Here is a 14,713-nt window from a genome sequence, read left to right on the forward strand (position 1 = left end):
TTATGCAAGTTATTCTTTTTATTAAAATATTTAATTCAACAATTAATATCGGTGTAAAATAAAGTCGACCCCATTAAACGGACAATTGTTTTTTTTACATGATTGTTAAATTAAAAAATAGCCGTGATGTACTTTTCTTTCACTTAAATATTTTTAGATCATGTTTATATTACGAAAAAAATATTTCCCTTATTTAAAATGATTACTTTTCAATTTTTGACATTTAAATATTTTGTACTTTTGACTTTTTTTAATAACTACTAATACTATCTATGCTATGTAGATTACTTATTAAATGCATCTCCATCAGACCCCTTCAGTCAGTTTAGAGTTTAGTGTTCCGTCAGCGAGAGAACCGTTTGCAAACTAGATGTTTACTTCACCTTGAGTTCACATCTCTCTCCATGCTTGCTCTCCCATGCCAACTCTCTATTTCTTTCTTTTGCACTTTCTGTAGTCTGCACTGTATTGTTTTGGTCCATGTTGCACCATGGAGGAACATCATACACAGATGGAAAGATAAAAGGCTCTTCACCTGACTTACACACATACATTACACACAGTAAGGCTACATCTTCAACCTCAGTCTTTGTTTAGCACACTGTACCATGTATAGTGTCTCCAGTGCAGGTTAGAAAACTGTAAACTGAGCACACAGACCCAGCCTGACAGGGAGCATTATGGGAGACAAAGGTAATCTATGAGATAAACACCTGTGACATTGTGATTACCCAACAGCTGTTACGTCATCCGAACACTAGGGGGCAGTATTACATTAGAATCTCTCTCTGCTACACATTAAATACACTGACTGGCCTCCATCTTTTTCCAGAAAGAAATTTCAACCATAAATGTGGAGACTTTGAATCTAAAGTCATATAAAATGTGTTGGAGTTTCTGAAGAGCAGTGTGTTTAGTTTACACAGCTCCTCTGATTAGGAGGAGTGCCAGGTTGCTTGTAATCTCTACATCATGGATTCATTTGTCATTCACTTTTGTAGACGTCCTCAGGTTTATACAGAAAACACTAATGAAATACAACAACTGGTTTTCCTACACATTAGTTTATTTCATCCAGCTTGTAGACTATGTATACATGTGCACCTAGGTCTTAATATAGTATTTATCCTTTTAAAACAGTTTCATTAAATGCGATACAAATTTACATCATATAGTATTGATAAGAAAATACTGATAATTTCAGTACAAATCTATACCTTAGGATTTATCTAGCAAGCAAAAACAAATCATTGCTCATTATCAAAAAAAAAATAATAATAATTGGAGTTGACACAAACATGGTTTAAAAGCCCATTAGTATGGTGGTCTCACAAACAGGTCTCCTCCAGGAAATGAAATGAAATTCACAGTATGAAAAACAGCATGTTATAATCTTCATTTTATACTCCCCCACATCTGAGCAAAACCTCTCGCTAAAATCAAGTGGATTCAAACCTCAGTTTGAAGAGAATGATCCACAAAACAAAAACAATCATGAGATGTGTTTAAGCTTAGCAAAAAAGAGAGAGATGAAAGAAAAAAATAATAAACAGTAAAAATACATATTGCGTCGATTAGAAAATAAATACATTTACTGTGGTTACAATCCCCAAGTTGGTGTGTAGTGGTTAGCATAAAAATAAATTAACAATGCTTTTCTAAAACTCCATTCATAAGGTCACTCGTGCTTTTACAAAGAACAGTTTGGAATAAGAGCATTAGATCCCAACCCCCGTCGTACTACAACGTCGTTATGTACCAGTAAAAGCGAGTCGTTGTAATGCGAGTTTGTTAAAGTGTCTGTGTAAAAAGGGAAGGAAGTGTAGGAAGGTATAGGCTCTGGTCACAGTCATCCAGTGTTTGTGATTCTCATCAGGTATTTCTGCAGGCATGCCTGCAGATAGACGAGAACTCGAGAGAAGTGGAGAGGGAAGGGTTCGAGCTACCTTTGTTACAGTATGGATGGAGGTCCACTGGACAAGAGCACTGGACAAAAGCAATTCAGTCACATTCAAGCTGTACCGCTTCATTACGTCCATTAGTGTAAAATTTAGTGTGGGTTGTATTGCCTTGGCTTCTACGACTGCCATCCATACAGCTTTAATGCAAGTGTTTAAGCAAGAGCAGCAATTGTAGCACAAATGTAGTGTAAATGGTCGTCATAACATGAAGGAATGCATTGGAGTAGTAAGGCCTTTCCCTTGTTTATGCTGAGGCTGACCTGGTACTATGCTGTAGGCCCATGTGTTTATTGATAGCAAGTATTATACTGTCTCGGAAGGCATCCGAGGAGAGAGACTCAGTCATTATTATCCACCCAGAGGTAGGTAGACTCCACCATGCGCTATGAAGCACAGTATTGGAAAGGTCTGCGGGTCAGACATGAAGTGTTTTGGTATGGGAAGTGAGAGAAGGTGCGTTTGCTGAGCGTATCTTTTTTAGATAAGGCTAATGCAGCTGGCCTGCAACGTGCCTACTGCACATGGGCCTACATATCGCTGCCCGTGGTCGCATCTACACCGCTTCAGTTACACAACTGCTGGAAGGCCCGACGGTGATCCGCTGCAGGTCAGAGTTCAGTTCAGACCCATGGACACGTCCCAGCACCTCACCTCTATAATATATACATAAAAAAGTATCTGCATTGTTGTAGGAGGGGTAGCAGCACTCATCATACAGGAGAGTCTTTCCACTTCAGAGTGCACAGGAACATAGTGGTGGGATACGTTCGGAATCAAGTCAAGAAGGTAGATAGATGAAATGCATCAGGTTATGGGGTCGTACACATAATTAAAGAAAAGATAAATCTGATGCCACAGTTCAGCATGACAGCCCTTATTATAAGGATTTTTTTAAATTAACCCCAGATTCTTCAGGTTCTTGGCAATGATGGTAAGCATTAGCACAAGGACCTGATTCTAATTCGTGCAGCACACTACAATGTACCTCCCAATCAATCCCTATATGAAAGATCACATCCTCATATACGCAGGATCCTATTTAGCATATGTTTGATAATTAAAAAAAAAAAAAAAAAAAAAAGATTATTCTCTTAAGAAATACAAAAAAAAAGTACATCAGAATGCAAATGACAGTTGAATTACCATTAGCATTAACATTATGAAATAATCCCACTCCTCTCTTAGTTTAACAGTATAATGCCAGAGGCCTGGCCTTCAGCAGTTACTATGGTAACGGCGAAGAGCGGAAGTCACTGTAATTTGTTCTTGCTTCGGACACCGGAGTCACGTGACTCCAGACAGAGCATTCGTCTGGGCGAAAGCGGATTGTCATCAGTGATAGCGTGCCCCGGAGAACAGCTTTCCTCCGTTGCTCCACAAGCAGGAAGAACCTGCAGACGTGCAATCGATCAATCATTCGTACATCATCATTCATTCAGTATCATTCATACTGGTCAAGTCAAGTCCATTATTACTCATTATTGGGTCCCCGAATAAGGAGGGAAGCGTACAGATGCTGCCCTGTGGTTGAAGAAGTGCTGTATGATGCGGTTGCTGGAGGCCTTTTCTAAAGAACACCTGTTTTAGGCTTTGCAAATCACTTAAGAATAAAGACAGGCATTGTTAGTCCTATGGCACAAAAGACTGTGTTGGCGTGTTTTTGTTTTTTTGTTGTTTTTTTTGCCTGGGGTGTTTAAATGTATTGTGCTTGTGGATGACTACTATGGGAGAGTATCACTGGGAGTCTAACTATATACCGGATATACAGTATACACAGTCTGTACGCACACCTGTTGTGTGCACATGCTGCATCCCATGCCGCCCAGGTCTTGCTCGTTGCATGTCTCTACAGTGTGATTACTGTGCCGTCCTCTTCCAGGTTCCTCCTCTCTAGGCCCCTGTCAGAGGTGCTTAGCGAGCCCACGCTGGCGCTGGTCGCCATGGCACCGTTGGAAGGCCGGAGGTTAAGGTGGGGCTCGTACCTGGGCAGGCTCGGCATGCTATAGCTGGCCGTGGCCCCCCCTGCTGACAGCGGTGCGAGCTGTGCGTCACCCCCAGCCTCAATCACCAAGTCCTCCTCCTCATCGTCGTCGCTCTCTACCTCCTCCGGCCGGAAGTTCTGGATAATGTGTGATGGAGTCATCGCCACAGCACCCGGCGTGGAGTAGCTGTAATAACTGGCGCCGCTGTCAGACGATCGCCCCGAGCTGCCTGATGCAGCCCCGCCCCCACTGTTGCTGTTCCGCACCACGTTGTTGCGCTGGTTGGCTGGCTTTACGGTAATGATGAGGTTGTGGCTGTTGGCGATCATCATGTCCGTAACCTGGTCCAGGGATTTGCCGGCCACCTCTATGCCGTTGACCTCCAGCACCTCGTCGTTGACCGCCAGCAGACCCGTGCTCTCAGCTAGGCCTCCTGGCACTAAGCGGGAGATGAAGATGCCCGGGACCTTCTCCAGGCCCTGGGGAGTGACGCGTACGCTGGAGCCGTCACGGATGTAGAATCCCAAAGGTTTCTCCTGCCCGTGCTTGTAGAGGCGCACTCGCCGGTGCGTCTCAGGAAGGATGTCTACGTCAATAATGGACGAGACAGGCCGGAAGTCTTTCGGCAAGCTGATGATGACAGGAGGCTTCTTCCTGTTGGCGTCAGGTCGCAGGAGAACTGCCGCCAGCGCCGCTGGAGTCTTCTTGCGGGTCAAGGAGTCAGTGCCAAATGCGGAGTAGTCCGCCTCCTCTGCAATAACAGAACAGATAAAAGGAGAGCAAGCTTTAATAATGTGTTATTAGGGCAACAATCATTAGGAAACACTGACAATGAATGAACTGTTGACAATGGTAGTTGCAGATGAAAATGAATGATGGCAGAGCCAAATCAAACGCAGAGCAACAGTTCACAGTAAAATATATAAGGCCAATTAAATTTTTTATTTGACAATTATTGATTTCTTTACTGACCAATGGCTGACTTTTTTGGGTTACCCTCCAAGCCCCGCCCTCCAACAACAACAAAAAATGACCAATCAGCTTGCTGGTTATAAGTAGGAGGGAGGTTGACAATATTGACAAAATACTTTCATTTTACATTTGTTTAAATTTTTCCCTTTTTGCTGAACAGACAAATTAGGGGGAAAATAATTACTGGATAACTGATTTACTTCATGAATTGAACTATATGAATTACCTTTTATATTAACAGGAAAGTTCATTAAAAAGTCAATTTTTCAATAAAGGTATTCAGCTTCATAGTAATAATACTTGGACACCTACTTTTAAATCACAAATAGAAAGTGGATGGGGCTTAAACTTTAGATAAATGAGGTGCTGAAAGTGTGTATTGACTGAAATAAACATGTTCACAGAAAGCAAATCAGACAGCCTACATTCTGCAAGAAGCATGCTTTGCATTGTCCCACTGATGCTAATAATAGCGATAAATTAGGTACGGAAAGGTATTGAATGACATGGAGTTTTAATCTATGTAATAGATTAATCTGTATAATCTGCAGTATTAAAAGCAACCCTGCCAGTCCCGTAAAGGTATTGAATTCCGATGTCCAGCTATGCTGGTTGCGTGTTAAAACTCCTCAATTATTTCCTGACTACATTCCTTTCTACTTAAAGACCCATTCTCACAGCTTTGTTGCAAGGGGAAACCTAAAAGGGATCCCAAGGCAAAAACTCCCTGCCTCGTTAGTTTCGCCTCTGATCTGAAGGGTAATCTGCTGTAAACCCAGGCCAGGAGTTTTGCCTGCCTGCTTTCCTCCTTCCCTCCCTTCAATGGGTCTCCCTCTTTCCTACTCTTTCTCTCTGTCAGCAGCCATTCGCAAATTCCTCAGAGGCTTATTCACAGGGCTGTGCTGCATGGACTTTCACCTGTGAGAAAATCAAACTTGGGATTAAAGGACTATGGGAGGTGGCTGAGGAGTGAGAGAAAGAGAAAGAAAGACTGAGGCAAAGATACTGAAGGAACTACATCAGCAGCAACACCAGTGGGGGAAATCAAATACATAGAAGATGACAACTGAAGATATGGTAATGTGTAGATGGAAAATGTAATAAGAGAACATAAGATAACTGTATGAGAACGTGCATCGTCACCATTGTCCCACAGGAAGGCTAATGATTAACCTCAGCTTCTAATCATTAACTTCTTAAACATTAGCGCACATGTTGTGAGAGTAATTCTACAGCTTCCTGCCCCACTCTCTGGTCAAAAGCCAGACTGCGTACCTCCAGCGAGGAAAACAACATCTGAGACAGATCTGACAGTAATGGTATTCTTAGATGACAAACCACAAAGTTTAAGATAAACAAACAAGCACCTCCCATGTGATTCAGCAAAGTAATGGATCATTTTCATATATGAACTTTAAGAAAGTCAAGGGTAAATATTCCTTGGAGCTTTTTTTTTTTTGTTATTTTTGCCTCAATGTAGTCTTTTCCAACTCCCACCCACTAGCTTCGACTCTCACTATCACACAAAGCTACCAGCACTCAGAAGGTCAAAGCTAGCATGGGCCTTCTCTGAGTTACATGAAGCACCAATGCATTTATTTATTAAACAGCTGGCTGTTAACATCAGATAACTGTCACAAGTAATGGCTAGTATAAACCTGTATGATACGGATGTTAAACCGCTTCCACACATTGCTCAACATGGGGCACAAAACAAATTTCAACAGTTTTGAACTGACACTTCAAATGGCTAATATTAGTCCACCACCTCAGTCCACATGCTTCTTTCACTTTTTGTGACTGTTCTGTAGCCCTCAGCTTGTCCAGAAATGCATGTGTAAATCATGTACTTTAGGGGACAAAGGAGAGATGCAGACCAAATCTTGCATAATGCTGTTTTCAACCAAATACACTCCCAGATACCCACTCTTCGTAATCAGAATTGATCACTTATCATATCAGCACAGTGGTATCTAGCAGCTTTATCAAACATCACATTTCATCATTCCATTAAATGCAGCACTTGTATTCAGGATGACAACATGGTCTGATCTAAGAATAGCTGAAATGGGTTTAGAAAGTGAAAAGGTAACTTCAGTCCAATGCAAGAACCCAAATATAGCCCAAATACACACACACACACACACATGCCCCCCACACACCCCCACATACAAAGGACTGATTGTTCTCCAAGTTTAACAGTCTCTATTTCAATTCCCATGAGATGAAAGGAAACTACCTGGATGTGTACTCTGTATTTTAACCTGAATTCATGCCCAAACTCTCATTTTCCAAAATCTACTTCATGATACCTGCAGGCAGAACAGTTTTCTCACTCACTCTCCCTCATTAAGACCTCAATAATTCATTCTTGCACACACTGGAGCATACGCATGAAGGCTGTGTAAGCATCCTCGCTGGAACATGCGCGTACATGCAGATCTGTGGTATTTGTAGCCTGCGCAGCCAAGCATGCTAACCCATCTCTTATCTCTTCATCTCCTACACTGCTCTTCTCGTACTCCATCCTCCCATCTCCTATACTGTAACAGAACAATGGGGTTACAGTTGATGCTGAAGGACAGAACTGAAGGCCTTGAGGATCACTCAAACAAGCTCTAAACAAACAAGTGTGTGTGCGTGTGTGTGTGCATATGGAGTAACATTTCTTTGGAGTCTTTAATGTCTTGGATATACAGTTCTGTAAAACTGATACACAACACTGTTTTAAAGCAGCATTATGTGAGCAAGTATTTTTTGCTTCTAGGCACCCCACTACAGTCTTGTGTGACTGGCCCAGTCACAGTCTTGTGTGATTGCACAGTGGTGTTGTAAAGATGGCGGTCAATTAAAACAGTCTTGTAAATCTGCATGCGCACTACCTTGGTCACCGTTCTTTTCATAAAACACCCCCAGGATAATTCTCATTATCACCCCACGTCAGAAAAGGTTGTGTTAAAAAAAAAACACAAAGCAGTAGACACCCTCAACAATACAATAATTAACAACCCCCTACTGATTGACTTGCATGATGGGTCAAGAGGGACATACACGCACTGGTTTAAAGCAGCATCATGGGAGCAATAATATTTCTTGCTTTTGCCCCCCCTACAGTCAGACAGCAGAACAGTCAGGAATTTGTGCTTTAAGATGCCTCTTAAGAAGGACACACTTTACACATGCAGTGAGTTCCAGCAATTTTAAAGCAAGCTAAGCCCAGAGTGGCAATGATAGAAGTGCTCTTCTCCCTTGTACAAATGAGTGGAGAATTACAAATGATATTGAAGTTATTTTATGCTTTATAATCTTGCTTAAATCTTAAATGAAAATCTTGCTTAAACGAAAGTCCTTCACACGCACACATCTCATTTACAATAACAGCTCTTTACAAGAGCAAACCATTCATTCCATAGAGCAGTGCTTACCAATACTGTTCATGGTGCTCCACAATACAACACATGGTAGACACATGGTTTTCCTTACATAATGAACCTGATTTAACATTTTAGCTTATAAGTAGAACTTGGACCCAGTTTACAATTGATCACTTCATGTGTCTTGAGTATCAGGACTTTATGCCACATAAAAATGAGAGTGTAAACATACCCAAGACGCAATTAAATCAGATCTAGACCAAATCTGATCACTCAAACCACTTCAGTAGGTGGTCTGAGACACATTTCAGCCACGTGTTAAAGCAGTGTAAACACATCTGTCTCTCCAAGACACATTCGACAACCAAAAGACGTTTTTGACTACCAAGTGTAAATGCATGTGGTTAAAACCTCATCAGCATACAATCCAGATACTAGTCACATTAAGAGATCAGGTGTAAATAGAAGTGCTATGGGTCCTCAGCAGCAGGACTGGTTAAGGATACTCATAAATATGCTAACATGACAACACAGGATGCCACACTGCTCAAGGGATGGGGTGTGTTGAAGGCAGAGGAAATTCAGGCGATGTTAAGCTGACCACATTCACCAGATTTAACATTTTAGACATCAGAGCTGATTTGTTTTGTGCCCCTGTGTAGTAACGTCCCAATGCACATGTATGCACACACACTCGCGCCACAGCTCCTGAGAGTCTCTCCAGCACAAAGCGCAGCCCTCTCTTTGTGAAACCTGAGGCCCTCACCACGGAAACCAATCCAGTCATCACCACGTCTCATTACAACCATTACAAAGGAAGCCCTGAGTTCTAATCACAAACACACTCACACACACAGCCTTGCTTCTCTCACGGTCATCTTTTGACCCCTGTTAAATGCTCACCACACTGACAGTCCTAATCAATAGACCGGGGAACGCCATCAATAATGTAGAAGCTGATGCAGGCTAGGGCTGAGCGGTGTCCAACATATAGGGGAGGCAATTCCCTAAGTCCCACTTAAATTAAACCCCCATTTCATTACAGCACATAAAAGCCCCAGTGCACTAATAAATGCTGATATCAACTAAATGTTGTAGTTGGAGTAAATGTGTGGGTCAGGGACTGCATTCTCAAAACATTAGTGTCAAGACCATCTAAAAGAACCTTTCAAATTAAACAAAAAAAGTACATTTGTGAATGTAAACTCACCAAGCTATGGCTGCAAAATATATCGCTTCAGCATTGCCATTGTAATGTGCACATGCACATAGTAACATCGCAGGACATGCAATGTCAAATTATATCAAACATGTCAGACTACAACTTTTGTGCTGCTTGATACAAAAGGGCAATTTATACTGTTCTGATGTCCCAATAAGTATCTACCAGAGGCAGATTTTATCTGCCCAACAGCATTTATTTTACCCTAATCTTGGATATATGGGGAGCATTATTAACATAATGTTGGATCATTGACTTCTGGTGTATTCTGGTGAAAAGGAGGAACACCTCAATATCAACTCATTGGCGCAAACATCTAATCAGTCAGCAATGGTAGCAGTGCATTGCATAAAATCACACAGCTCTGGGCTAGTAGTTTCAGCTTCACATCAACCATCAGAAAGTGGAAATGGGGAGATTTTAAGTGTGGCATATGGGCTGGTTTAAGCATTTCTACAATTCCACATCCTGTGAGCGGCAGTTCTGCAGACAGAAACACCTTGTTGGTGGGACAGGTCAATGAAGACTCTGATTACCAGTCCACAATTGTGGTAAGCAGAAAAGCATCTAAGAATGGGGCCTCAACAGCAGAAGACATCCTAGAGTTCCACTTCTGTAAGCCAAGAACAGAAAGCTGAGGCTGTGGAGGGCACACGCTCATCAAAATGAGACCAATGAAGACTTGAAAATTATGATTCTCCAATTCTGCTGACGCACACAGATGATCAGGTCAGACTTTGGCACCAACAGCAGAAATTCATGAGCCTAACCTGCCTTGTGTCAACCCAGCCCAGACTGGTGAAGATAGTTGCAATGCTGTAGGGAAAGATAACGGTCCCGATATTAACAAAATCAGCTGGATTGGGTATCGGATAATTAGGCCGATCCATGGAACCGATCCTTTCACTTTAATTTGTTGGTATGAGACTGCAATAAATGTGCAAATGAATAAATGACAAATGTGTTAATTTGTTATATTATATAAAGTAATGTTAAAGTCAATCCTTGTGCCTTAAATCTCTCCCACATGGTTAGTTTAGCCATGGTATCAGACTGGTATCGGGTATCGACCGATATGCAAAAGTTTATGCATCATATCGGAACTGAAAAAGCTGGATCTGTGAATCCCTACTTTAATGTCAATTGGTCATTGTTTGAATGCCAAAGACTATTTGAGAATTGTTGCTAACCCCCTGCATCCCAATCCCATGACCACAATTTACTCATCTTCTTATGACTACTTCCAATTTAATAATGTATCAGGTCACAAAGCAAAAGTCATTTCAGACTAATGAGAACAAGAGGAGGGCCTAGCCCAGTATTATTATAATATGGTTTCTAATAAAGTGCTCAGTGAGTGTAAATATTGAACTAAATATTTGTTTTACATTAGGTTACATAACCAAATTCTAGCACGGACAACAAACCAAGCAAAGAGCAGAGCATTTTAATAAAAAATATTATGATGTAACACAGTGGGCGTCACAAAACTGCCTTCTCCACTGAGACAAGGGTTTAATTCCCCAGCTTGACAAGCACGCACCATGCTACACCAATAAGATTCCTTAAACTACATTTGCCCACCTGCGGAACATGACTCAAATATACGTAAGTCACTTAAATATACGCATCAGCCATGAATGTAAATGTACTGCATTGAATGAAGTGTAACATTAGTTATTTGATCTGTTAATCTGAATGTGGCTGCATGTTCCAACTAATAACTCTAGATATAGACCATATACTGTTTACAGTCAATGGTTCCAGGTCTACTGCGATTGCTGCTTTCGCTCATGCAGTTTATGGATTCATGTTACAGTGGAGGCTTTTTTAGAGGAACTGGAGCTCCATTTTGCTGTTACTTTTGTTTGCTGCTTATATTTATCGATACCACTCCTATGTTTGCTCACGCTCGCAATACAAGTATGCTTCCAACACATCAGCATGTTGCTTGTAAATTACACTTTAGACTTTGGTCACAAACAATTTCACAGCATGCCATTTCATCCATGGACTCTATATGGTATTTCTATTGCACTCTCTATTACTTCCAAAGTATTTGAAGTGTTAAGGCTTGTTGATGCAATCCATGGAGGCCTTGGTGCTAAATACCACAGGACACCTTCAGAGGTCTTTTGGAATCCATGCCTCGATGGGTCAGAGCTGTTTTGGCAGCATTAGGGGACCACCACAATATTAGGCAGAGGGTTTTAGTGTTCTGGCTGATTAAATGGTACCTGCACGTGGCCTACAGAATGGATCCAGGCAGTGCCTTTTTAGAGACGTAAGATCACTTTAACACCTCTGATTGTAACTTGTCCATGCCGTCCTGTTACTATGGTAGCACATAATGGAGACGAGTCCCTATCTTCATCGCAGACCTCACCAGACAAGCCAGAGACAGAGTTTTGATCAGCCTAGAGCCTAGGAAGCAATCCCTGTGACCAGTTGGTGAGCAGGGTCCGTGTGTGTGAGATAATAGGTGGGTTCACACGAGTGAAATACTACACCACTATTGATCTTGCTATCCTCTTACATGTAGTCAAGGGACTTCTTTCAGAAGAAGGTGTTCGTTAAGATGGCTGCATTCATTCAGGCTCGAGTACCTCACTCATCAGTACTGCCTTTAAAACACACCAAACCATTCGTAGAGGCTAGTAATTGAAAAATGAATGGGGCCACTTATCGCCAACTGTTTAAAATACATAGAGTGCTGGGGGACACTGACAATCTATATATTAATATATTTATTAGAAATATTAGAAAAATAGAAATATTGCCTTGCTTTCGGTATCTCAATATATACCACTGCATTGTGTACAGACGTTCTGCTCCTATAAAAACTGGGTGTAGAAGTGAGAGAGTGCCCTGTGTGCCTGCCTGTTACAGCCAGAGACACGGACTCACCTCATCCAATATTCAGCAGCTCTGTGGCAGGCCATATGACGGACGGGATGCCTCATGTCTCACTTCACTGAATGGCTCGATTCACAACGTTTTGTAGCAAGCTGTCCTACAAGCCTGTGTTTACTGTCCAGCCAGGCTGAGTTCGCCTGTGCTTGGCCTTGCACGGGCCGTCTGTGTGACGGCATCTCTGGAAGGGCTCCTGTTTCTTTAAGGTTCAGGGGCCGCATATCTCCCGCATGGCGAGAGTGTGTGTGTGTGTGTGTGTGTGTGCCACCGTGTTCCAGTTACGGAGCGATAGGGGGAGGAGGGGAGAAGGGGGGCATAATGAGCGCTTATTACGGAAAGGAGAACGAGTCGGAGAGCGAGAGAGGGGGAGAGGGGTGAAAAATCCTTTCAATAGGGAAAAATTCCTGAGGTGTTGCTATTCTGGGCTCGCTGCACGCATACCTCGGTGGCAGTGCCGGGATAAAGCAAGCCTTCAACTGATAGCATGCAGAAAGGGGAAGAGAGCAAGAAAGAGAGAAGAAGAGGAGAGTGTTCCAAAGAAACTAAGGCAAAAGCCAGACAGCAGAGAAACACAGCGAAGGCTCTTCATGCTAACTGAGGCATGAGGGGCGCCAGAGGAACGCCAGAAGAACAGCACAGGAATAAAGTTCTGGAATTTCTGGACTGATAACAGCAACCAGAAACTGACACGTTGTCTTAGCTGATATCAAGAGCAGGATCAACAAGTTCACACACTATAGTTCATAGTAAGAGGTGAAGTAAGCGTAAGATTACAGGGTACAACTGAGCTGTAATTGAATAACTCAACATAGTGTTAGGAATTTAGCAGCAGATGCTCCACACACTTCTCAAAGAGTAACAGAACAGTGTGCCAGCCCTAGTACACCTACTGGCATACCAGTGCTGTTTCTACAAACCCTGGTCTTCTGCATGTGAGAGAGTAGGAGTGGTGTTTTTTACCACGCTATTCACTTGAGCAGTGGCTCCCAATAATGGTCCTGGAGGATGGTTTTTAATCGGATCCTCCAGGACCAGGGTTGGGAAGCACTGTATTAGAACCGTTTTTTAAATCCTGATCCTTAAATCCTGATCCTCACTGAGTGAAAGTCCATGATTTTTGGTCTGTTGCTGTGCGTTTAGTGCTTGGGTTTTTAGCAAAAATGTGGACCATCTGAGGGGATCAATTCGAGAACCCCCTGGCTTGAGAGCCAACGGAAGGCCAAGATTAATAGCTGTAGAAGCAATTGCGACCAAAAAGAACTAAACAATGTAGGAAAAAGGACCATTTTAGTTACACCGAAGGACACAGTCTTTCTTTTTCCTTCATCAAATGAAGTAACAAAGTCAAATGATATCAAAAACCAAACACTGCATCATCATGCTATCAAGAGTTCCCACACCTTGTACTGTAAGGTACGAGAGAGGTGAAGCTAACCTGCTGTAATTCATTAATGATGCATAAGGCTGTTGTAATCACCGTGATCCAGCGTTCATACACTGTTAAGTTCATTTACGTCACAGTGGTGCGATACTGCAGAGAGCGCTGTAAGCAAAACAAGACCAAGGAGCTACTGCAGGTCTCTGCAGCACATGACACAAATCTCTTTATTTGGGTTAGGCAGTGTGTGTGTTTAATAAGAGTGAGTGTGGGAGGGTATGACTCCTTCCTTCTACCTCTTGTCACCTCTACTGCATGCATACATCAGCTCAGAACTTGCTGACTATGTTCATAGCTTCCTTTAGCTCGCTCCCTCTCTCACCCTCCCTCTCATATCATCTCTTGCCTGTCCTGCTCTTCTGTATTTCCCAGCAGAGGCTCCTGATCTAAGCTGGCCTGCGAGAGTGCTGTGGTCCAGCCTGCCTCATGCCGTCCAGGACTGAGCCCCAGCCATTCCACCCAGTCACTCAGTCGTCTAAGCAACGGCCTGCCTGGAGATGTACTGCTGACCTGCTCTCTCGGACTCCAACCCTGTGGCTCTGAAAGAAACATGAAATCTGACTGTCGCTGAAAGACAGATGTGTTCATAGTGCAACAACTCGGTGGGTTAATCATCCACAGCCACATCATAAAGCATTCAAACTCAACTCTGACCACTTTAGAGGCCGGTCATTCAAATCACACACTAAAGGCACCTACGCTAACGCAGGTCTTGTGACATAGGTATCAAGGTCAGTTCACAGCAGATGTTAAGACTGGGGTAGGGCAGCATTCATATTCCCACCCCCTCATATAGTCATACTGTCCCTAAATATTGCCACGGTATACGGTATTACTGGGGGTGAGGAGTA

General features: G+C 42.6%; 1 protein-coding gene across 1 annotated transcript in view; it reads right to left on the reverse strand.

Annotated features, from left to right (window-relative positions):
• Window positions 1-1,055: 1,055 nt before the first annotated feature.
• pard6b (par-6 partitioning defective 6 homolog beta (C. elegans)) overlaps window positions 1,056-14,713 on the reverse strand; it is a 29,164-nt gene continuing 15,506 nt past the window's right edge. The window contains exon 3 of the mRNA XM_072696523.1: window positions 1,056-4,694. Within this exon, the coding sequence (XP_072552624.1) occupies window positions 3,808-4,694 (887 nt within the window). The 3' untranslated portion in view covers window positions 1,056-3,807. The remainder of the gene's footprint in view (window positions 4,695-14,713) is intronic.

This window comes from Salminus brasiliensis, chromosome 14 (genome assembly GCF_030463535.1).
Source record: "Salminus brasiliensis chromosome 14, fSalBra1.hap2, whole genome shotgun sequence".
Taxonomy (NCBI): Eukaryota; Metazoa; Chordata; class Actinopteri; order Characiformes; family Bryconidae; genus Salminus; species Salminus brasiliensis.